At 66.5% G+C, this 23,835-nt stretch overlaps 3 protein-coding genes across 6 annotated transcripts in view; 2 read left to right on the top strand and 1 right to left on the bottom strand.

Moving 5' to 3' along the window:
• Positions 1–351: 351 nt before the first annotated feature.
• On the bottom strand, positions 352–7,059 carry CCNQ (cyclin Q). Of its 2 annotated transcripts, none has more exons than XM_090126732.1 (5): positions 6,946–7,059; positions 6,628–6,808; positions 4,858–4,987; positions 2,246–2,473; positions 352–616 (listed from the first exon to the last, which is right to left on the bottom strand). In XM_090126732.1, the coding sequence occupies exons 1-5, from the start codon at positions 7,013–7,015 to the stop codon at positions 368–370; spliced, it is 858 nt and encodes a 285-aa protein (XP_089982858.1). In that variant the 5' UTR covers positions 7,016–7,059; the 3' UTR covers positions 352–367. The 2 variants fall into 2 exon arrangements, with proteins under 2 accessions (XP_089982858.1, XP_089982859.1); XM_090126733.1 differs by having other exon boundaries at positions 474–616; positions 2,256–2,473.
• A 241-nt stretch (positions 7,060–7,300) lies between these two features.
• Positions 7,301–16,815, top strand: LOC116240896 (uncharacterized). The gene is made up of 7 exons (XM_090126734.1): positions 7,301–7,440; positions 9,579–9,628; positions 9,702–9,824; positions 11,447–11,522; positions 13,053–13,226; positions 15,197–15,272; positions 16,069–16,815. The coding sequence occupies exons 1-7, from the start codon at positions 7,405–7,407 to the stop codon at positions 16,116–16,118; spliced, it is 585 nt and encodes a 194-aa protein (XP_089982860.1). The 5' UTR covers positions 7,301–7,404; the 3' UTR covers positions 16,119–16,815.
• Positions 16,816–19,270: 2,455 nt separating this feature from the next.
• Positions 19,271–23,835, top strand: part of FLNA (filamin A) — a 94,723-nt gene continuing 90,158 nt past the window's right edge. For all 3 annotated transcript variants that reach the window (XM_090126618.1, XM_090126619.1, XM_090126621.1), the window contains exon 1: positions 19,271–19,415. The gene's annotated coding sequence lies outside the window, so the exon portion shown is untranslated. The remainder of the gene's footprint in view (positions 19,416–23,835) is intronic.

Consider the following 23,835-nt stretch of genomic DNA (forward strand, 5'->3'; position numbering starts at 1 on the left):
AGTCAGCGCTCTGATTGGTTGAACTGAAAAGAGCGAGACGAGGGCTAACGCTCCGATTGGCTGGGCTGAAAAGGAGGGAAACGAGCTGCGCTCTGATTGGCTGGGCTGAAAACAGAGGGGGAGAAACCCCACGCTCCGATTGGCTGGGCTAAAAAAAAAAAAAAAAAGCACGAAAAGAGCCAGCGATCTGATTGGCTGAGCTGAAAAGCGCGCGAAGAAACCCCGCACTCCCATTGGCCGAGCCGAAAAGCGCGCCGACAGCCTCAGCTCAGCGATTGGCCGAGCCGAAAACGCCGATTTCCAACCCCCCCCCCCCCCCCCCCAAGACCAAAAAAGAGGCGGAAGCAGCGCTAACGAAGACAACGAACTAATTAAGGCCCGGCCCCGCCCCCCCAGCCAACCCTCGCCGTTGATTGGTGGGCTGGAAGCGCGGGGCGCCGCCGCGGGGCGGGAGGGGGGGGGAGGGGGGGAGCCTGGAGGACTGGAGGTCCGGGCCGCGAGGGGGCGCTGTGTGGCGGAGCGGGGCGCCGCCCGTCGAGCAGTCCGTACCATAGAGATCCAGCAGCGCGCGCAGGATCTGCGCCAATTCGGAGGCGCGCAGCCCGGGGCTCAGCGCCTGTGGGGCAGGCGGGCAGCGGCTGGGACCCACAAGTGAGCGACTGGGACCCATAAGTGGGGAGCTGGGACCCATAAGTGGGGAGCTGGGACCCATAAGTGGGGAATAGGGACCCACAAGTGGGGAGCTGGGACCCATAAGTGAGCGGCTGGGACCCATAAGTGAGTGATACGGACCCACAAGTGAGGAGTTGGGACCCATAAGTGGGGAACAGGGACCCATAAGTGAGGAGCTGGGACCCATAAGTGAGCAGCAGGACCCATAAGTGGGGAACAGGGACCCATAAGTGAGGAGTTGGGACCAACAAAGTAGTGACAGTGCCCCCCATTAACCCCCCATTAACCCCCCCAATCCCCCCCCCAGGACCCTCATTGCCTTTCAGACCCCCCAGTGCCCCCCATTAACCCCCCCAATCCCCCCCCCAGGACCCCTCAGTGCCTTTCAGCCCCCCCTATGGCGCCCATTAACCCCCATTAACCCCCCCAATCCCCCCCCCACGACCCCTCAGTGCCTTTCAGCCCCCCATTAACCCCCATTAACCCCCCCAATCCCCCCCCCACGACCCCTCAGTGCCTTTCAGCCCCCTCCAGTCCCCCCCCAGGACCCCCCAGTGCCTTTCAGCCCCCCCAGTGCCCCCCATTCCCCCCCCCCAGTGCCCCCCATTAACCCCCCATTAACCCCCCCAATCCCCCCCAGCCCCCCAGTGCCCCCCATTAACCCCCCATTAACCCCCCCAGGACCCCTCAGTGCCTTTCAGCCCCCCCCCATGCCGCCCATTAACCCCCATTAACCCCCCCAATCCCCCCCCAGGACCCCTCAGTGCCTTTCAGACCCCCCCATTGCCCCCCATTAACCCCCCCAATCCCCCCCAGCCCCCCAGTGCCCCCCATTAACCCCCCATTAACCCCCCCAGGACCCCTCAGTGCCTTTCAGACCCCCCCATTGCCCCCCATTAACCCCCCCAATCCCCCCCCCACGACCCCTCAGTGCCTTTCAGCCCCCCATTAACCCCCATTAACCCCCCCAATCCCCCCCCCACGACCCCTCAGTGCCTTTCAGCCCCCTCCAGTCCCCCCCCCAGGACCCCCCAGTGCCTTTCAGCCCCCCCAGTGCCCCCCATTCCCCCCCCCAGAGCCCCCCATTAACCCCCCCAATCCCCCCCCAGCCCCCCAGTGCCCCCCATTAACCCCCCCAATGCCCCCCCCAGGACCCCTCAGTGCCTTTCAGCCCCCCCCATTGCCCCCCATTAACCCCCCCAATCCCCCCCCCACGACCCCTCAGTGCCTTTCAGCCCCCTCCAGTCCCCCCCCAGGACCCCCCAGTGCCTTTCAGCCCCCCCAGTGCCCCCCATTCCCCCCCCCCAGAGCCCCCCATTAACCCCCCCAATCCCCCCCCAGCCCCCCAGTGCCCCCCATTAACCCCCCCAATGCCCCCCCCAGGACCCCTCAGTGCCTTTCAGCCCCCTCCAGTCCCCCCCCAGGACCCCCCAGTGCCTTTCAGCCCCCCCCGTGCCCCCCAGCCCCCCAGTGCCCCCCATTAACCCCCCCAATCCCCCCCACGACCCCTCAGTGCCTTTCAGCCCCCCCCATTCCCCCCCCCCAGGACCCCCCCGCGCCCCCCCCCCCCTACCTGCCACCACCTTTTCGGTGCCCCCGGCGGCGCCGCGCAGCCGCAGATCTCCATGGCGAGCAGCAGGGCGCAAACGGCCACTTTCTGGGGGGGGAACCTCAAACCCAGCCCCCCCGCGGCGCCATCCCTCAGCAGCGCCCACGAGACCCCCGGCAGACGCCCCCAACCCCCCCCCCCGCGACGGCCCCCCCAGCAGCGCCCCACGGCCAGCAGGAACTGCAGCAGGTACTGAAATATGGGGGGGGGGAGGGGAGAAAAAGTCAGTGGGGGGGGGGGTCCCAAAAAGGGGCTGGGGGGGGCGTGGGGGTCCCTGATATTGTGGGGGGTGGGGGGGGTCTCATTGGGGGGGGGGGAATCCAAAAAGGGGCTGGGGGGGGCGTGGGGGTCCCTGATATTGTGGGGGGTGGGGGGGGTCTCATTGGGGGGGGGGGAATCCAAAAAGGGGCTGGGGGGGGCGTGGGGGTCCCTGATATTGTGGGGGGTGGGGGGGGTCCCAAAAAGGGGCTGGGGGGGGCGTGGGGTCCCTTATATTGTGGGGGGTGGGGGGGCATGGGGGTCCCTGATATTATTGGGGGTGGGGGGGTCCCAAAAAGGGGCTGGGGGGGTCATGGGGGTCCCTGATATTGTGGGGGGTGGGGGGGTCTCATGGGGGGGGGGGGGGGAATCCAAAAAGGGGCTGGGGGGGTGGGGGGTCCCAAAAAGGGGCTGGGGGGGGCGTGGGGGTCCCTGATATTGTGGGGTGTGGGGGGGTCCCAAAAAGGGGCTGGGGGGGGCGTGGGGGTCCCTGATATTGGGGGGGGTGGGGGGTCCCAAAAAGGGGCTGGGGGGGGCGTAGGGGTTCCTTATATTGGGGGGGGTGGGGGGGTCCCAAAAAGGGGCTGGGGGGGCATGGGGGTCCCTGATATTGGGGGGGGTGGGGGGGTCCCAAAAAGGGGCTGGGGGGGGCTTGGGGGTCCCTGATATTGGGGGGGGTGGGGGGGTCCCAAAAAGGGGCTGGGGGGGGCGTGGGGGTCCCTGATATTGGGGGGGGTGGGGGGGTCCCAAAAAGGGGCTGGGGGGGGCGTGGGGGTTCCTTATATTGTGGAGGGGGGGGTCTCATGGGGGGGGGGATCTCATGGGGGGGGGGGGTCCCAAAAAGGGGCTGGGGGGGGCGTGGGGGTCCCTGATATTGGGGGGGGTGGGGGGGTCCCAAAAAGGGGCTGGGGGGGGCGTGGGGGTCCCTGATATTGGGGGGGGTGGGGGGTCCCAAAAAGGGGCTGGGGGGGGCGTGGGGTCCCTTATATTGTGGGGGGTGGGGGGGTCCCAAAAAGGGGCTGGGGGGGGCGTGGGGTCCCTTATATTGTGGGGGGTGGGGGGGTCCCAAAAAGGGGCTGGGGGGGGCGTGGGGGTTCCTTATATTGTGGAGGGGGGGGTCTCATGGGGGGGGGGGATCTCATGGGGGGGGGGGGTCCCAAAAAGGGGCTGGGGGGGGCGTGGGGGTTCTTGATATTGGGGGGGGTGGGGGGGTCCCAAAAAGGGGCACAGGGGGGGCGTGGGGGTCCCTGATATTGTGGGGGGGGGATTCCAAAAAGGGTCTGGGGGGGGGGGGCATGGGGGTCCCTTATTATCATCTAGTAAGGTTCCTCGGGGGGGGGGCTCTGGGGGGGTCCTGGGGGGGGGTTCCCTGTGGGGGGGTTCCGGGGGGGTCCAGGAGGGGGTTCCCTGGGGGGGTCCCGGGGTGGGGGATCCTGGGGGGGTCCTGGGGGGGGTCCGTAGGGGGGGGTCCCTGGAGGGGTTCCTGGGGGGGGTCCCGGGGAGGGCTACCTGGGGGTCCAGGGGGGGCGTCCCTTGGGGGGGTGGTCCCGGGGGGGGGGAGTCCCGGGGGATTCCGGGGGGGGTCCCTGGGGGGGTCCCCGGGGGTCCCAGGGGGGGTCCCTGGGGGGGGTCTCTGGAGGGGTTCCTTGGGGGGTCCCGGGGGGGCCCAGGGGGGGTCCTTGGGGGGGGGAGTCCCGGGGGATTCCGGGGGGGGGTCTCTGGGGAGGGTCCCGGGTGGGGGGTCCCTAGGGGAACTCAGTGGGGGGGGGTTCCTGGAGGGGGGGTCTCGGGGGGGTCCCAGGGGGGTCCCTGGGGGGGGGAGTCCCGGGGGATTCCGGGGGGAGTCTCTGGGGGGGGTCTCTGGAGGGGTTCCTCGGGGGGTCCCGGGGGGGCCCATGGGGGGTCCCTGGGGGGGGCAGTCCCGGGGGATTCCGGGGGGGGTCTCTGGGGGGGGACCCAGGGGGGGTCCGTGGGGGTGTTCCTGGAGGGGGGGTCCCGGGGGGGTCCCTAGGTGGGGGTCCCTGGAGGGGTCCCTAGGGGGTGTCCCTAGGGGGGGGTCCCAGGGGGGGTCCCTGGGGGAGTCCCTGGAGGGGTCCCAGGGGGGGGGTCCCTGGGGGGGGCAGTCCCGGGGGATTCCGGGGGTTCTCTGGGGGGGTCCCTAGGGGGGGGTTCCTGGGGGGGTCCCGGGGGGGGTCCCGGGGAGGTCCCACGGGGGGTCCCTACGGGGGGGTCCCTAGGGGGGGGTTCCTGGGGGGGTCCCGGGGGGGGTCCCTACGGGGGGGTCCCTGGGGAGGGTCCCGGGGGGGGTGCAGACTCACGCGGTGGGGCTGCGGCAGCGGCAGGCGGAAGCGCAGCGTGCGCAGCAGGAGGAGCTCACAGCCGCCCACGGCGCCGCGCAGCGCCACCGCCTGGCCGGGAGCGGGGGGGGGCAGGCCGGGGTGCAGGCATCTGGGGGGGGGGTTAAATTAAGGGGGGGGTGTAGGGGGGGAGATAGGAGATGAAGTGGGGGGGTCTGTGGGGAGGGGGTTGGGGGGGGCAGGCATCTGGGGGGGGGGGGGGGATTAAATAAATGGGGAGATGTGGGGGGGCGATGGGAGGTAAAGTGGGGGGGGGTCTGTGGGGAGGGGGTTGCAGGCATCTGGGGGGGGGGAGGGGGGGATTAAATAAAAGGGGGGGGTGTAGGGGGGCGATGGGAGGTAAAGTGGGGGGGTCTGTGGGGAGGGGGGGAGCAGGCCGGGGTGCAGGCATCTGGGGGGGGGGGATTAAATAAATGGGGAGATGTGGGGGGGTGATGGGAGATGAAGTGGGGGGGTCTGTGGGGAGGGGGTTGGGGGGGGCAGGCATCTGGGGGGGGGGTTAAATTAAGGGGGGGGTGTAGGGGGGGAGATAGGAGGTAAAGTGGGGGGGGGGTCTGTGGGGAGGGGGGGGGCAGGCTGGGGTGCAGGCATCTGGGGGGGGGTTAAATTAAGGGGGGGGTGTAGGGGGGGAAATAGGAGGTAAAGTGGGGGGGGGGTCTGTGGGGAGGGGGTTGCAGGCATCTGGGGGGGGGGCAGGGGGGGATTAAATAAAGGGGGGGGTGTAGGGGGGGCGATGGGAGGTAAAGTGGGGGGGGTCTGTGGGGAGGGGGGGGGCAGGCCGGGGTGCAGGCATCTGGGGGGGGGGGGGTGGGGTTAAATTAATAGGGGGGAGCGCAGGGGGGGGATAGGAGATGAAGTGGGGGGGGTCTGTGGGGAGGGGGTTGGGGGGGGCAGGCATCTGGGGGGGGGGGATTAAATTAAGGGGGGGGTGTAGGGGGGGCGATGGGAGGTAAAGTGGTGGGGGTCTGTGGGGAGGGGGGGGCAGGCCGGGGTGCAGGCATCTGTGGGGGGGGCACAGGGGGGGTTGGGGGGGGGGGAATAAAATAAAGGGAGGGGGGAGGGGGGCGATGGGAGGTAAAGTGGGGGGTGGTCTGTGGGGAGGGGGGGGGTTAGAGGAGGTGATGCCAGGGGGGGGGGACAGGGTGGGGGCAGTGGGGGTTTGGGGGGTGGGGGGGCAATGGGATGGGGGGGCTCTGATTGGGGAGGGGGCGTCAGGGGCTCAGAGGGAGTCTGATGGGGGGGTCAGTGGGGGGGCAATGGGGGTTTAATGGGGGAGGAATCGGGTTGGGGGGGGCAATGGGGTTGGGGGGGCTTTGATGGGGGTTTTGGGGGGGTCAGAGGGGGGCTGATGGGGGGATGGGGGGGGGACATGGGGGGGGTCAGTAGGGGTCCAATGGGGGGGGTCAGTGGGGGGGCAGTGGGGGGGGGGCAGTGGGGGGGCAGGGGGACCATTGTGGGGGGACAAAGGAGGGTCGATGGGGGGGGTCAGTGGGGGGGGGAATGGGGGGGGGACACAGGGTGGTCGATGGGGGTCAAATGGGGGGGGGTCAGTGGGGGTCAAATAAGCGGGTCCTAAAGGGGGGGGGGGGGGGGCCTGGGGGTTACGCAGAAATGGGGCGTGGCTACAGAGAAATGGGCGGGGCTTAGCGGAGCGCGGGCCTGGCCGCAAAGGGGGCGTGGCCACGAGAAAAGGCGTGGTTACGCAGAAAGGGGGCGTGGTTCCGCCCGTACCTGTGCGTGACGTTGATGACGTCACGGGCGCGAGGCCCCGCCCCCTGCGCCTTCCCGGCCAATAGGAGCGCGGCGGCGGCCACGAGGGCGGGGTCGTAGGGGCTGCGGTGCTCCCGGGCGAAGCGGAGGAACGCGCCGAGGGCGGTGCTGAGCGCGGCCGAGCCCAGCCCCAGCCGCAGCCCTGTGACGTCACGACGTCACGGCCCCGCCCCTTCCGGTTGACGCGGCGGCACTTCCGCCTCGGCTCGCCCCGCTTCCCTCCCCTCCCTTCCCCTCCTCTTTACCTCCCCCCCCCCCCTCCCCCTCCCCCCGCCTTACCGGCCTCCATAATGAACCGCGCCCCCCGGAAGTGGCGGCGCGCCTCGGCCCCGCCCCTCTCCTCCGCCATTCGGTGACGTCACGAGCCGCGGCCTACGGCGCCGGGACGGGGCTCTGTAACGCCGCGCAGCGCGCTTCTGACGTCATTCCGCCCGCTGGATCGTCATTTCCGGTGCGCGCGCCCCATGGCGTCGCGCGCTGATGACGTCACGCCCCGCCCCGCCCTGCCTCACCCCCGCGCTCCCGTTCGCGCCGGCGGCTCCGGCGCCGCTCCGACGCGCGCTTCCGGTGTGGGCGGAGCTTCGTGCGCAGCCGCAGCCTCTCCCCGCGCTCCTATTGGTCCGCCGCGCCGGAAGGGGCGGGGGGCCCGGCGTCACGTGGCGTCGCGGCGCGGGAACGGCGCGCCGAGCTGCCGGGCGCTCTGACCTCTGACCCCTCGCTGACCTCTGACCCCGCGCTATGAGGCGGTCGGACGACGAGGAGGAAGAGCCGCAGGTGGGGGCGGGGCCAGGGGGTCCCTATGGGGTCCCTATGGGTCTCTATGGGGTCTTTATGGGGTCTGTATGGGTGGATCTCTGTGGGTCCCTATGGGGTCTTTATGGGGTTTCCTATGGGGTCTCTATGGGTCCCTATAGGGTCTTTATGGGGTCTCTGTGGGTCCCTATGGGGTCTTTGTGGGGCCTGTATGGGTGGATCTCTGGGGGTTCTTATGGGGTCTTCATGGGGTTTCTATGGGTCCCTATGGGGTCTTTATGGGGTCCCTTTGGGGGCTCTATGGGTCCCTATGGGGTCTTTATGGGGTTCCTGTGGGGTTCCTATGAGGTCTCTATGGGTCCGTATGGGGTCTTTATGGGGTCTTTATGGGTGGGTCTCTGTGGGTCCCTATGGGGTCTTTATGGGGTCCCTAAGGGGTTTCTGTGGGGGGATCTTTGCGGGTCCCTATGGGGTCCTTATGGGTCCCTATGAAATCTTTATGGGTTCCTATAGGGTCTTTAAGGGGTCTCTATGGGTCCCTATGGGGTCTTTGTGGGGTTCCCTATGGGGTCTCTATGGGTCCCTATGAGGTCCTCATGGGGTCTTTATGGGGTCTTTGTGGGGTCTGTATGGGTGGATCTCTGTGGGTCCCTATGGGGTCCTTATGGGGTCTCTACGGGTCCCTATGAGGTCTTTATGGAGTCCCTATGGGGTCTCTATGGGTCCCTATGGGGTCTTTGTGGGGTCTGTATGGGTGGATCTCTGTGGGTCCCTATGGGGTCTTTATGGGGTTTCCTATGGGGTCTCTATGGGTCCCTATAGGGTCTTTATGGGGTCTCTATGGGTCCCTATGGGGTCTTTGTGGGGCCTGTATGGGTGGATCTCTGGGGGTTCTTATGGGGTCTTCATGGGGTTTCTATGGGTCCCTATGGGGTCTTTATGGGGTCTGTATGGGTGGATCTCTGTGGGTTCCTATGGGGTCTTTATGGGGTCCCTATGGGGTTTCTGTGGGGGGATCTTTGCGGGTCCCTATGGGGTCCTTATGGGTCCCTATGAGATCTTTATGGGTTCCTATAGGATCTTTAAGGGGTCTCTATGGGTCCCTATGGGGTCTTTGTGGGGTTCCCTATGGGGTCTCTATGGATCCCTATGGGGCCTTTAAGGGGTCTCTATGGGTCCCTATGGGGTCTTTGTGGGGTTCCCTATGGGGTCTCTATGGATCCCTATGGGGCCTTTATGGGGTCTCTATGGGTCCCTATAGGGTCTTTATGAGGTCTCTACAGGCCCCTATGGGGTCTCTGTGGGTTCCTATGGGGTCTTTATGGGGTCTCTCTGGGTCCCTATGAGGTCTTTATGGGGTCCCTATGGGGTCTCTGTGGGTCCCTATGGGGTTCCTGTGGGGTGCCTATGTGGTCTCTATGGGTCCCTACAGGGTCTTTATGGGGTCCTTATGGATCCCTATGGGGCTCTGTGAGTCCCTATGGGTCCCTATGGGGCTCTATGGGGCTCTGTAAGTCCCTATAGGGTCCCTATGGGGCTCTATGGGTCCTTATGGGGCTCTGTGAGTCCCTATGGGGCTCTGTAGGGTCCCTATGGATCCCTATGGGTCCCTGTGTGGCTCTATGGGTCCCTATGGATCCCTATGGGTCCCTGTGGGGCTCATGGGGCTCTGTGAGTCCCTATAGGGTCCCTATGGGTCTCTATGGGTCCCTATGTGGCTCTGTAGGGTCTCTATGGGTCCCTATGGATCTCTATAGGTCCCTATGGGGCTGTATAGGGTCTCTATGGGTCTCTATGGGTTCCTATGGGGCTCTGTGAGTCCCTATGGGGCTTTATAGGGTCCCTATGGGTCTCTATGGGTCCCTATGGGGCTGTATAGGGTCCCTATGGGGCTCTGTGAGTCCCTATGGGGCTCTGTAGGGTCCCTATGGGGCTCTATGGGTCCCTATGGGTCCCTATGGGGCTCTGTGAGTCCCTATGGGGCTCTGTAGGGTCCCTATGGGGCTCTATGGGTCCTTATGGGTCCCTATGGGGCTCTGTGAGTCCCTATGGGGCTCTGTAGGGTCCCTATGGGGCTCTATGGGTCCCTATGGGTCCCTATGTGTCCCTATGGGTCTCTATGGGATCCTGCAGCCCCGCACTCCGTTGTCGCCCCGCAGCCCACAGCGCCCCCGAGCGGCTGGGAGGAGCAGCTGAGCGACAGTTGCAGGTACCGCCCCGCCCCCCCCCCCACGACCCCCCTCGTGACCCCCCGACCTCTGACCCTTGACCTCTGACCCCAGGCAGACCCACCTCCTCCTCTCGCTGCTGCTGGACGACCCCCGCGGCGCCGCCGCCTTACGGACCCCCCCCCAGCCCCCCCCGCCCCCCCGGGACCTCCTGGAGCTGCCCCTCCCCCCGCGGAGGTGGGTGCGGGACCCCCGGATGGGGCTGCGCTATGGGGCGGTGCTATGGGGCGGTGCTATGGGGCCGTGCTATGGGGCTGCCCCACAAGACCCCATATGGGGCGGTTCTATGGGGCCGTGCTATGGGGTGGTTCTATGGGGTTGTTCTATGGGGTGGTGCTATGGGGCGGTGCTATGGGGCTGCCCCACAAGACCCCATATGGGGTGGTTCTATGGGGCGCTTCTATGGGGCGGCTCTATGGGGCTGCCCCACAAGACCTCGTATGGGGCGGTTCTATGGGGGGGTGCTATGGGGCGGTGCTATGGGGCGGTGCTATGGGGTTGTTCTATGGGGCTGCCCCAGAAGACCCCATACGGGGCGGTTCTATGGGGCGGTGCTATGGGGCGGTGCTATGGGGCTGCCCCACAAGACCCCATACGGGGCGGTGCTATGGGGTGGTGCTATGGGTCGGTTCTATGGGGCGGTGTTATGGGGTTGTTCTATGGGGCGGTGCTATGGGGCTGCGCTATGGGGCGGTGTTATGGGGCAGTGCTATGGGGTTGTTCTATGGGGCGGTGCTATGGGGCTGCGCTATGGGGCGGTGTTATGGGGTTGTTCTATGGGGCTGCGCTATGGGGCTGCGCTATGGGGCGGTGCTATGGGGCGGTGCTATGGGGCGGTTCTATGGGGCGGTGCTATGGGGCGGTGCTATGGGGCAGTGCTATGGGGCAGTTCTATGGGGCCGGGCTATGGGGCCGCCCCACAAGACCCCATATGGGGCGGTTCTATGGGGCCGTGCTATGGGGTGGTTCTATGGGGTTGTTCTATGGGGCTGTGCTATGGGGCGGTGCTATGGGGCGGTGCTATGGGGCTGCCCCACAAGACCCCATATGGGGCGGTTCTATGGGGCCGTGCTATGGGGCGGTGCTATGGGGTGGTTCTATGGGGTGGTTCTATGGGGCGGTGCTATGGGGCGGTTCTATGGGGCTGCCCCACAAAACCCCATATGGGGCCGTGCTATGGGCCCCTCCGCTATGGGGCTGCCCCATAAGTGTCCTATAGGTCTGTTAGTTATGGGGCTGCCCCATAAGTGCCCCATAGGTCTGTTAGCTATGGGGCTGCCCCATAAGTGTCCTATAGGTCTGTTAGTTATGGGGCTGCCCCATAAGTCTCTTAGTTATGGGGCTGCCCCATAAGTGCCCTATAGGTCTGTTAGTTATGGGGCTGCCCCATAAGTGCCCTATAGGTCTGTTAGTTATGGGGCTGCCCCATAGGTCCCCCAGCTGTGGGGCTGCCCCATAAGTCCCCTATAGGTCTCTTAGTTATGGGGCTGCCCCATAAGTCCCCTATAGGTCTCTTAGTTATGGGGCTGCCCCATAAGTGCCCTATAGGTCTCTTAGTTATGGGGCTGCCCCATAAGTGCCCTATAGGTCTGTTAGTTATGAGGCTGCCCCATAAGTCCCCTATAGGCCTGTTAGTTATGGGGCTGCCCCATAAGTGCCCTATAGGTCTGTTAGTTATGGGGCTGCCCCATAAGTGCCCCATAGGTCCCCTATAGGTCTCTTAGTTATGGGGCTGCCCCATAAGTCCCCCCGCTGTGGGGCTGCCCCATAGGGCCGCTGATGCCCCCCGCCCCCCGCAGGGCCCCCCCCCCACTGCCGGAGCTGCAGCGCGAGCTGGAGGCGCTGACTCAGCAACTGGAGCGGCTGAGGGCGCAGGTGGGGGGCTGGGACCCACAAGTGGGGGGTGGGACCCACAAGTGTGGGTGGGGGGCTGTGGGACCCCCGGGTGTGGGGCTGGGGGACCCACAAGTGTGGGGCTGGGACCCCTGGGTGTGGGGCTGGGGGACCCTGGGGTGTGGGGCTGGGGGACCCACAAGTGTGGGGCTGGGACCCCTGGGTGTGGGGCTGGGGGACCCTGGGGTGTGGGGCTGGGGGACCCACAAGTGGGGGGTGGGACCCCCAAGTGTGGGTGGGGGGGGCTGGGAGACGCACAAGTGTGGGGCTGGGACCCCCAAGTGTGGGGTGGGACCACCAAGTGTGGGTGAGGGGATGGGGGACCCACAAGTGGGGGGTGTGACCCCCAAGTGTGGGTGGGGGGCTGTGGGACCCCTATATGTGGGGTGGGACCCCTATATGTGGGTGGGGGGCTGTGGGACCCACAAGTGGGGGGTGGGACCCCCAGGTGTGGGGCTGGGGGGGCTGTGGGACCCCCAACTATGGGGTGGGACCCCATATGTGGGTGTGGGGCTGTGGGACCCCCAAGTGTGGGGCTGGGACCCACAACTATGGGGTGGGACCCCCAAGTGTGGGTGTGGGGCTGTGGGACCCCCAACTATGGGGTGGGACCCCAAATGTGGGTGTGGGGCAGTGGGACCCCCAAGTGTGGGGTGGGACCCCAATGTGGGGCTGTGGGACCCCCAAGTGTGGGGCTGGGACCCCCATATGAGGGTGTGGGGCTGTGGGACCCCCAACTATGGGGTGGGACCCACATATGTGGGGTGGGCCCCCAAGTGTGGGTGTGGGGCTGTGGGACCCCCATGTGTGGGGTGGGCCCCCAAGTTTGGGTGTGGGGCAGTGGGACCCCAATGTGGGGCTGTGGGACCCCCAAGTGTGGGGCTGGGACCCCCAACTATGGGGTGGGACCCCCAAATGTGGGGTGGGACCCCCAAGTGTGGGTGTGGGGCTGTGGGACCCCCAACTATGGGGTGGGACCCCCAAGTGTGGGGTGGGCCCCCATATGAGGGTGTGGGGCAGTGGGACCCCCAAGTGTGGGGCTGGGACCCACATATGTGGGGTGGAACCCCCATGTGTGGATGGGGGGCTGTGAGACCCCCAAGTGTGGGGCTGGGACCCCCAACTATGGGGTGGGACCCCCAAGTGTGGGGTGGGCCCCCATATGAGGGTGTGGGGCTGTGGGACCCCCAAGTGTGGGGCTGGGACCCATATATGTGGGGTGGGACCCCCAAGTGTGGGGCTGGGACCCCCAAGTGTGGGTGTGGGGCTGTGGGACCCCCAACTATGGGGTGGGACCCCCAAGTGTGGGGCTGGGACCCCCAAGTGTGGGGTGGGCCCCCATATGAGGGTGTGGGGCTGTGGGACCCCCAAGTGTGGGGCTGGGACCCCCAAGTGTGGGGTGGGGCCCCCATATGAGGGTGTGGGGCTGTGGGACCCCTATGAACGCCCCCAGTCCGTCTATGGGGCCGCCCCCCAACCACCCCCACTTCCGCCCCCCTTTCCGCCCCACAGCGCCCCCCGGCGGCGCCCCCCCCCGCACCGCCGCCCCCCCGCGTCACGGCGGCGCTGCTGGCGGCTTTCGGGGCCGCTGAGCTCGGGGCGCCGCGGGGGGGGCGCGACCCACAGCCCCCCCCCGTTGTGAGCGGAGCCCCCGGCGTCTGCGCGGCTCTGCGGAGACTGGGGCAGGTGGGGGGGGGGCTGGGGGGGGGGGGGGTTGGGGGGGGGGGTTTGGGGAGCGGTCTGGTGGGGGGGTTGGGGGTCTTTGGGGGGGTCGGGGGGGTGGAGGGGTGGGGGGAGGTTGTTGGGGGGCTCTGTGGGGGGGGGGTCTGTGGGGGGGGTGGGGGGGTCGGTGGTGGGATGTTGGGGGGGTCTGGTGGGGGGTCTTTGGGGGGGTCTGTGGGGGGGGTCGGGGGATGGGGGGGGACGTGGGGGGGATCTGGGGGGGGTTGGTGGGGTGGGGGGGGTGATGGGGGGCTGGGGGGAGGTTATGGGGGCAGTGGGGGGGATGTTGGGGGTCTGGTGGGGGAGTGGGGGGTCGGTGGGGGGGGCAGGTTATGGGGGGGTCTGTGGGGGTCTGTGGGGGAGGTTATGGGGGCAGTGGGGGGGATGTTGGGGGGGGGGTCTGGTGGGGGGGTGGGGGGTCGGTGGGGGGGCTGATGGGAGGGTGGGGGGAGGTTATTGGGGGGGCTTTTGGGGGGGGTCTGGTGGGGGGGGACGTGTGGGGGGGGTCTGTGGGGGGGGGTGGGGGGGGACGTTGTGGGGGGGGCTTGGGGGGGGGGTTTGGGGGGGCGGTCTGGTGGGGGGGGTTGGGGGGGTCGGTAGGGGGATGTTGGGGGGGTCTGGTGGGGGGTTGGGGGGTCTGTATGGGGGGCCGGGGGCTGGGGGGAGGTTATTGGGGGGGCTTTTGGGGGAGGGGTCTGGTGGGGGGGGGACGTGTGGGGGGGGGTTTGGGGGGGGGTTTTGGGGGGGCGGTCTGGTGGGGGGGGTGGGGGGGTCTGGTCGGGGGGTGGGGGGTCTTTGCGGGGATCGGGGGGGCTGGTGGGGTGGGGGGGTCTGGGGGGGGGTGGGGGGGTCTGTGGGGGGGGTCGGGGGATGGGGGGAGACGTGGGGGGGGTCTGGGGGGGGTTGGTGGGGTGTGGGGGGGTGATGGGGGCAGTGGGGGGGATTTTGGGGGGGGGGTGGGGGGTCTGTATGGGGGGCCGGGGAGGTGTGGGGAGGTTATTGGGGGGGCTTTTGGGGGGGCAGTCTGGTGGGGGGGGTGGGGGGGTCTGGTCGGGGGGTGGGGGGGGGTCTGTGGGGGGGGTCGGGGGATGGGGGGAGACGTGGGGGGGGTCTGGGGGCGGGTGATGCGGCGGTGGGGGGGGTTATGGGGGCAGTGGGGGGGATTTTGGGGGGGGGTCTGGTGGGGGGGGTGATGGGAGGGTGGGGGGAGGTTATGGGGGGGGTCTGTGGGGGGGAGGTTGTAGGGGGGGGTGGGGGGGATGTTGGGGGGGGTGGGGGGTCTTTGGGGGCGTTGGGGGGGAGGTTATGGGGGGGTCTGTGGGGGGGGTCGGGGGATGGGGGGGGACGTGGGGGGGGTCTGGGGGGGGTTGGTGGGGTGGGGGGGGTGATGGGGGGGTGGGGGGAGGTTATGGGGGCAGTGGGGGGCATTTTGGGGGGGGTCTGGTGGGGGTGATTTGGGGGAGGTTATTGGGGGAGTCAGTGGGGGAGTGGGGGTCTATGGGGGGGTCTATGGGGGATGTTATGGGGGGTGTGGTGGATGTGTGGGGCAGGAGGGGTCAGGGTGGATGTGTGGGGCAGGAGGGGTCGGGTGGATGTGTGGGGCAGGAGGTGTTGGGGTGGATGTGTGGGGCAGGAGGGGTCGGGTGGATGTGTGGGGCAGGAGGTGTTGGGGTGGATGTGTGGGGCAGGAGGGGTCAGGGTGGATGTGTGGGGCAGGAAGTGTTGGGGTGGATGTGTGGGGCAGGAGGGGTCGGGTGGATGTGTGGGGCAGGAGGTGTTGGGGTGGACGTGTGGGGCAGGAGGGGTTGGGGTGGACGTGTGGGGCAGGAGGTGTTGGGGTGGACGTGTGGGGCAGGAGGGGTTGGGGTGGACGTGTGGGGCGGCACCGTGGGGCTCTGTGGGTCGCAGCCCCACAGATTCGCCCCCCATGGCAGCACACGGCGGCGCTGCGGCGCCTGCAGGCGGAGGCGGAGGCGGCGCTGAGGATGGAGGCGGAGCGGAAGGAGTGGGGTGAGCCTGGCGGCAGACCCACAAGTGGGACCCACAAGTGGGACCCATAAGTGGGACCCATAAGTCGACCCACAACTGAGACCTACAGCTGAGACCCATAAGTGCGGCCCACAAGTGGGACCCACAGCTGGGACCCATAAGTGGGACCCATAAGTCGACCCAAAACTGAGACCCACAGCTTGGACCCATAAGTGGGGCCCACAGCTGGGACCCATAATTGGGACCCATAAGTGGAACCCACAACTGAGACCCACAAGTGAGGCCCATAACTGGGGCCCATAAGTGGGACCCACAACTGAGACCCATAAGTGAGGCCCACAAGTGGGACCCACAGCTGGGACCCATAAGTGGGACCCATAAGTGGGACCCACAGCTGAGACCAATAAGTGGGACCCATAAGTGGGGCTCATAAAGTGGAACCCACAGCTGGGACCCATAAGTGAGACCCACAGCTGAGACCCATAAGGGAGACCCATAAGTGAGACCCATAACTGCACCCCACAGCCCCGCCCCACAACCCCACCCCATAACTGGGCCCCATAACTGTGCCTCACAGCCCTGCCCCACAACCGCACCCCATAACTCCACCCCATAACCTCATAACCCCACCCCACAGCCCCACCCCATAACCCCGCCCCACAACTCCACCCCATAACTCCACCCCACAGCCCCACCCCACAACTCCACCCCACAACCCCGCCCCACATCTTTACCCCACAGCCCTGCCCCATAACTTCACCCCATAACCCCACCCCGTAACCCCGCCCCATAACCTCCCCCCCTTTTCTCCCCACAGAATCGCAGATGGAGGCCCTACAGCAGCACCACCGCCTGCCCCCCACGTAGCTCACCCCATAGATCGGCACCCCACAGCCTGCCCCACACATCGCCCCATAGATCGGCACCCCACACATCAGCACCCCACACATCGCCCCATAGATCGACACCCCATAGATCGGCACCCCATAGATCGGCACCCCACACATCGCCCCATAGATCGACACCCCATAGATCGACACCCCACAGCCTGCCCCACACATCACCCTACAGATCATCGCCCCACAGATGCACACCCCACACTGCCCCATGGATCATCACCCCATAGATCACCGCCCCACAGATTCCCACCCCACAGAGCATCACCCCACACTGTGCCCCACAGATCACAGCCCCACAGATTCCCGCCCCACAGATCAGTGCCCCATGGATCATCACCCCACAGATTCCCACCCCAGACTGTGCCCCACAGATACCCGCCCCACAGATCAGTGCCCCATAAAGCATCACCCCACACTGTGCCCCATGGATCACTGCCCCACAGATCACTGCCCCACACACCCCCACCCTACAGACCCCCCCACCCCACACTGTGCCCCACAGATGCCCACCCCACAGAGCATCACCCCACACTGTGCCCCACAGATCACAGCCCCACAGATTCCCACCCCACACCGTGCCCCACAGATGCCCACACTACAGAGCATCACCCCCCACACCCCCACCCCACACATCCCCACCCCACACTTTGCCCCACACACCCCCACCCCACACATCTGCACCCCACACCCCCCCACCCCACCCCACACTTTGCCCCACAGATCACTGCCCCATAGAGCATCACCCCACACTGTACCCCACACCCCCCCACCCCACAGACCCCCCCACCCCACACTGTGCCCCACAGATTCCCACCCCACAGAGCATCACCCCCCCACAGATCCCCCCACCCCACACTTTGCCCCACACATCCCCACCCCACAGAGCATCACCCCACACCCCCCCCACCCCACACTTTGCCCCCCACCCCCCCGACCCCCCCCCGTCTCCCCCCCGCCCCCCAAATAAAGGCCGCTCCCCCCCGCCCCCCATGTGGCTGTGGGGGGGCCGGGGGTGGCCGCTCACATCGCTCCCTATATGGCCGGGAGCGCGGCGTGACTCAGCGCCGGGGACCGCGGGGGGGGGGGGGGGGTAATGAGCGCATCCTTAATGAGCGCATCCTTAATGAGCGACCCGCAGCGCCCCCCCCCCTTCATCCCCCCCCCCCGGTAATTAACGCACCCCGATAACGACCCCCCCAATTGCGTTATCGGGGCTCGCAGAGCTTCCGGCGCTGCCCCCATTTCCTGCCCCATAGATTTTCCTGGGCTGCCCCGCGGTGCTGCTCTCCGTTCCTCTGCCCCATAGAATTGCTCTGCCCCATAGAATTGCTGCTGCCCCATAGAATTGCTCTGCCCCATAGAATTGCTGCTGCCCCATAGAATCTCTCTTGCTCCATAGAATTGCTCTGCCCCATAGAATCGTTCTTGCCCCATGGAATCCCTCCTGCCCCACAGAATCGCTGCTGCCCCATAGAATTCCTCTGCCCCATAGAATCTCTCCTGCCCTACAGAATCGCTGCTGCCCCATAGAATTGCTCTGCCCCATAGAATCGTTCTTGCCCCATGGAATCCCTCCTGCCCCACAGAATTGTTCCTGCCCCATAGAATTGGTCCCTACAGAATTGCTGCTGCCCCATAGAATCTCTCTTGCCCCACAGAATCGCTCCTGCCCCATAGAATTGCTCCCGCCTCACAGAATCGCTCCTGCCCCACAGAATTCCTCTGCCCCATAGGATTGCTCTGCCCCATAGAATCTCTCCTGCCCTACAGAATCGCTGCTGCCCCACAGAATCTCTCTTGCCCCACAGAATCCCTCCTGCCCCACAGAATTGCTCCTGCCCCACAGAATTCCTCTGCCCCATAGAATCCCTCCTGCCCCACAGAATCCCTCCTGCCCCACAGAATTGCTCCCACCCCACAGAATTCCTCTGCCCCACAGAATCCCTCCCGCCCCACAGAATTGCTGTGCCCCATAGCACCCCGTAGGACACCACGGCATCCCCACAGCCCCCCCCGCCCCATAGGCCCCCACAAGATTCCCACAGAATCCCCCCGCCCCAAAGAATTCCCACAGGACCCCCATAGCCCCCTCCCGCCCCATAGGACCCCCCCACCCCATAGGGACCCATCACACCCCCATGACCCCTCCTGCCCCATAGGGCCCCCACCCCACAGACCCCCACGACCCCCTCCTGCCCCATAGAACCTCCTCTACCCTATAGAACCCCCACCCCACTGCCCCCCATAGGACCCCCTTCCCCCTCGCCGTTGCCCCCCATACCCCCCAAGACCCCATAGGACCCCCCTTCACCCCATAGAATCCTTTCTATCCCATAGGACCCCCCTTCACCCCATAAGAACTCCTCTATCTCACAGGACCCCCCTTCACCCCATAGGACCCCCTCAATCCCACAGGACCCCCCTTCTCCCCCCATAAGACCCCCCTTCATCCCACAGGACCCCCTTCTCCCCTCATAGGACCCCCTCAATCCCACAGGACCCCCCTTCACTCCATAAGACCCCTCCGATCCCACAGGACCCCCTTCTCCCCCCATAGGACCACCCTTCACCCCATAGGACCCCCTCAATCGCACAGGACCCCCCTTCTCCCCCCATAAGACCCCCCTTCACCCCATAGGACCCCCTCAATCCCACATGACCCCCGTTCACCCCATGGGACCCCCTTCTCCCCCCATAGGACCCCCCTCCACCCCATAAGACCCCTCCAATCCCACAGGGCCCCCCTTCTTCCCCCATAGGACACCCTCAATCCCACAGGACCCCCCTTCACCCCATAGGACCTCTCCAATCCCACACGACCCCCCTTCACCCCATAAGACCCCCTCAATCCCACAGGACCCCCCTTCTCCCCCCACAAGACCCCCATTCACCCCATAGGACCCCCTCAACCCCCCACGACCCCCATTCACTCCATAAGACCCCCTCAATCCCACAGGACCCCCCTTCTCCCCCCATAGGACCCCCTCAATCCCATAGGACCCCCTCAACCCCCCACAAGACCCCTGTTCACCCCATAAGAGCCCCTCAATCCCACACGACCCCCCTTTCCCCCCCCCCCCCCACGACCCCCATCTTCTCCCCCCCCGCCCCCCACCCCCGTGAAGCCCCGCCCCCTGGCGAAGCCCCGCCCCCCGGTGGGCGTGGCCTCCCCCGCCCGCTGCCAATTAAGGCCCGGCTCGCGGCGCGCGCCCCCCCGGGGACCCGAACCCGACCGCCGTCCGGACCGCGCTGCTCCGAGCCGACGGTGAGCGGGGGGGGGGAACGACCCGGTTCTGGGGGGGCTTTGGGGGTTTTGTGTGGAGAACCCCCCCCAAATTGGGGGGGAGACCCCCATGGGGGGGGCTTGGGGGGCGGGGGTCCCATTTTTGGGGGTCGATGTTGGGGTTTCTGTGTGGAGAACCCCCCCCAAAATAGGGGGAGGGACCCCAATGTGGGGGGGTCCCATTTTTGGGGGTCGATTTTGGGGTTTCTGTGTGGAGAACCCCCCCCCAAATAGGGTGAGAGACCCCAATGTGTGGGGTTTTGGGGGGGGGTCCCATATTTGGGGGTCTTTGGGGCACTTTTGAGGTAGATTTTGGGGTTTTGTGTGGAGAACCCCCCCCAAATTGGGGGGGAGACCCCCATGGGGGGTGTTCGGGGGCGGGGGTCCCATTTTTGGGGGTCGATTTTGGCGTTTCTGTGTGGAGAACCCCCCCCCAAAATGGGGCTGACGGGGGTTTGGGGGGTGGGTCCCCATTTTTGGGGGTCTTTGGGGGTCGATTTTGGGGGTTCTGTGTGGAGAACCCCCCCCAAATGGAGCTGAGGGACCCCCATGGGGGGGTTTGTGGGGGGGGGTCCCATTTTTGGGGGTCGATTTTGGGGTTTTGTGTGGAGAACCCCCCCCAAAATGAGGGGGAGACCCCCATGGGGGGGGCTTGGGGGGCGGGGGTCCCATTTGTGGGGGTCTTTGGGCGTCGATTTTGGGGGTTCTGTGTGGAGAACCCCCCCCAAAATGGGGCTGAGGGGGGTTTGGGGGGTGGGTCCCCATTTCTGGGGGTCTTTGGGGGTCGATTTTGGGGTTTTGTGTGGAGAAACCCCCCCAAATTGGGGGGGAGACCCCCATGGGGGGGGCTTGGGGGGCGGGGGTCCCATTTTTGGGGGTCTTTGGGTGTCGATTTTGGGGTTCTGTGTGGAGGACCCCCCCCAAATGGGGCTGAGGGGGTGCGGGGGGGGTGGGGTCCCCATTTCTGGGGGTCTTTGGAGGACTTCTGGGGTCGATTTTGGGGTTTTGTGTGGAGAACCCCCCCCAAATGGAGCTGAGGGGCCCCCATGGGGGGGTTTGTGGGGGGGGGGATCCCATTTTTGGGGGTCTTTGGGCGTCGATTTTGGGGGTTCTGTGTGGAGAAACCCCCCCCCAAATAGGGTGAGAGACCCCAATGTGTGGGGTTTTGGGGGGGGGGTCCCATATTTGGGGGTCTTTGGGGCACTTTTGAGGTAGATTTTGGGGTTTTGTGTGGAGAACCCCCCCCCCAAAATAGGGGGAGGGACCCCAATGTGGGGGTTTGGGGCTGAGGTCCCCATTTCTGGGGGTCTTTGGGGGTCGATTTTGGGGTTTTATGTGGAGAACCCCCCCCCAAAATAGGGGGAGGGACCCCAATGTGGGGTTTTGTGTGGAGAACCCCCCCCTAAATGGGGCTGAGGGACCCCAATGTGGGGCTTTGGGGCTGAGGTCCCCATTTCTGGGGGTCTTTGGGGGCCGATTTTGGGGTTTGGTGAGGAGAACCCCCCCTAAATGGGGTTGGAGGACCCAAACGTGTGGGCTTTGGGGGGGGATCCCCAGTTTTGGGGGGGTCTTTTGGGGGGGGGTTTATGAGGAGAAACTCCCCCCATAATAAGGCGGGACCCCAATGTGTGGGGTTTTGGGGGGGGGCCGTTTTTGGGGGTCTCTGGGGGTTTTGGGGGGTTCTATGAGGTGAACCCCCCCCAAATGGGGCTGAGGGACTTGAAAGTGTGGGGTCTTTGGGGGGGATAACCCTAAATTTGGGGGGGCTTGGGGGTTTTTTATGAGGAGAATCCCCCCCTGATGGGGGACCCCAGTGTGCGGGATTTGGGGGGGGTCCCCAATTCGGGGGTGTGTTGGGGGTCTTTTGAGGGGTTTTTATGAGGAGAACCCCCGACGAAATAGAGGGGGGGACCCCGATGTGCGGGGTTTGGGGCTGGGGTCCCCATTTTTGGGGGTCTTTGGGGGTTTTTATGAGGAGAACCGCCTCCCCCCCCCTCACCGTTCGGCGCGGCGCCGCTCCCGCCTCAGCGCGAGGACCCGGGCGTGGCGCGAGGGCGTGGCGCGACGTCCGTGCGTCGTGACGTCAGCGCGGCGCGAAAGGGGGGCGGGGCCTGGAGGAATGCCCGGATGGAGGGCGTGACGTCAGCGCGGCGCGACGTCACCGAGGGGGGCGGGGCCTGGCGAAGTGCCCGGATGGGGCGTATATACACGTGGAGGGGGGTGGGCGTGAGTCGGGGGGCTTTGGGGATGGAATGCGGCGAGAGCAGCCCTTGGGGTGGCGCTGAGACCCCCCCCTAGAGGGGGAGTAGGGCTGCACAGCCGGCCACGGTGTGGGGGGCTCCCAGGTTGGGGTTTGCCCGAGGGACCCCCGTAGGGGTGGTGGGCTGTGCCGTCTGAGCCTTATTGGGGAGGGGGGCGTCCGCGGTTCGGACCGTGGGGGGACTGCGGCTGCACCAGTGGGGCCCCATAGGGGTGTTGGGTGGGGTCTCCGATTGGGGCTGCGCCGTTAGGACCCCACGGGGGGGGGAGGTTCCAATTGGGGCTGCACCGTTAGAACCCCCTAGGTGTATTGGGGAGGGGGGGGGGTCTCCGATTGAGGCTGCACCGTTAGAACCCCATATGGGTATTGGGGGGGGGGGGGGGTCTCCGATTGAGGCTGCACCGTTAGAACCCCATATGGATATTGGGGGGGGGGGGTCTCCGATTGAGGCTGCACCGTTAGAACCCCCTAGGTGTATTGGGGAGGGGGGGGGGTCTCCGATTGAGGCTGCACCGTTAGAACCCCATATGGGTATTGGGGGGGGGGGGGGTCTCCGATTGAGGCTGCACCGTTAGAACCCCATATGGGTATTGGGGGGGGGGGGGTCTCCGATTGAGGCTGCACCGTTAGAACCCCATAGGGGTATTAGGGGGGGGGGGGTTCTCCGATTGGGGGCCCATAGTGGTACGGGGGAGGGACCCCTATTGGAGCCGCACCATTGGGACCCCCCCCAAGGGTCCCCACCCGGGCCGGGCTCTCTCCGGGCAGTGGAAAGAGGGGAAGGGGGGGGGGGGGGGGGGCGGAGGGTCCATTCCGGGGCCATCCCGCCCCACGAGGGAGGGGGGGGGGATGGGAGTGGAGGGGTCCTCAATTGGGGCTGCGCCGTTGGGACCCCTTAGGGGTATTGGGGAGGGGGTCTCTGATTGGGACCGCCCCATTGGGATCCCATAGCGCTCCTTGGGGGGGGGCGAGGGGGGGTCTCCAATTGGGGCTGCGCCGTTAAAGCCCCATAGGGGTAGTGGGTAGGGGGTCCCTACGGGGGTTGTGCCATTAGAACCTTATAGAGACCCCTCATAGGGGTCCTGGGGGGGGGGATCCCCAATTGGGGCTGCAGGGAACCCATTGCGGTCCTGGAGGGGGGGGTCCCCAATTGGGGCCACCCTGAGACCCCCTATAGGGTCCCCACCGGGGGCCGGTCTCTCTCCGGGCAGAGGAAGGGGGGGGAGAGGGGGGAGGGTCCATTCCGGGGCCGTCCCATCACACAAGGGGGGGTGGATGTGGAGGGGTCCCCAATTGGGGTGCGCCGTTGGGACCCCGTAGGGGTATTGGGGGGGGGTCTGTGATTGGGGTCGCACCATTGGACCCCATAGGGGTATTGGGGGGGGGGTTCTGATTGGGGCCGCACCATAGGGGTACTGGGGGGGGGGCGGGTCTCTGATTGGGGTCGCACCATTGGGACCCCATAGGGGTACTGGGGGGGTCTCCAATTGGGGCTGCACCGTTAGAACCCCATAGGGCTTTTGGGGGGGGGTCTCTGATTGGAGCTGCACCGTTAGAACCCCATAGGGGTACTGGGGGGGGGGTCTCTGATTGGGGCCGCACCATTGGGACCCCATAGGGGGATTGGGGGGGGGAGGTCTCCGATTGGGGCTGCACGGTTAGAACCCCATAGGGGTACTGGGGGGGGGTCTCTGATTGGGGCCGCACCATTGGGACCCCATAGGGGTACTGAGGGGGGTCTGTGATTGGGGCTGCACCGTTAGAACCCCATAGGGGGATTGGGGAGGGGGGGGTCTCTGATTGGGGTCGCACCATTGGGACTCCATAGGAGTATTTTGGGGGGTGGTCTCTGATTGGGGCTGCCCCATTGGGACTCCATAGGAGTATTTTGGGGGGGGGGGTCTCCGATTGCGGCCGCCCCATTGGGACTCCATAGGAGTATTTTGGGGGGGGGGTCTCCGATTGGGGCCGCACCATTGGACCCCCGGGCGCTGCCCCGAGACCCCCCACGGGTCCCCACCCGCCGGGCTCTGCTTCTCTGTCTTCCCCTCTCCGCTCAGTGGAAGGAGGGTGAGGGGTGGATGGGGGGAGGGTCCATTCCGGGGCCGTCCCACCCCATAACGGGGGGGGGTGGTGAGGGGG

Source organism: Phasianus colchicus, chromosome 29 (assembly GCF_987193195.1).
Source record: "Phasianus colchicus chromosome 29, bPhaCol1.hap1.1, whole genome shotgun sequence".
NCBI lineage: Eukaryota > Metazoa > Chordata > Aves > Galliformes > Phasianidae > Phasianus > Phasianus colchicus.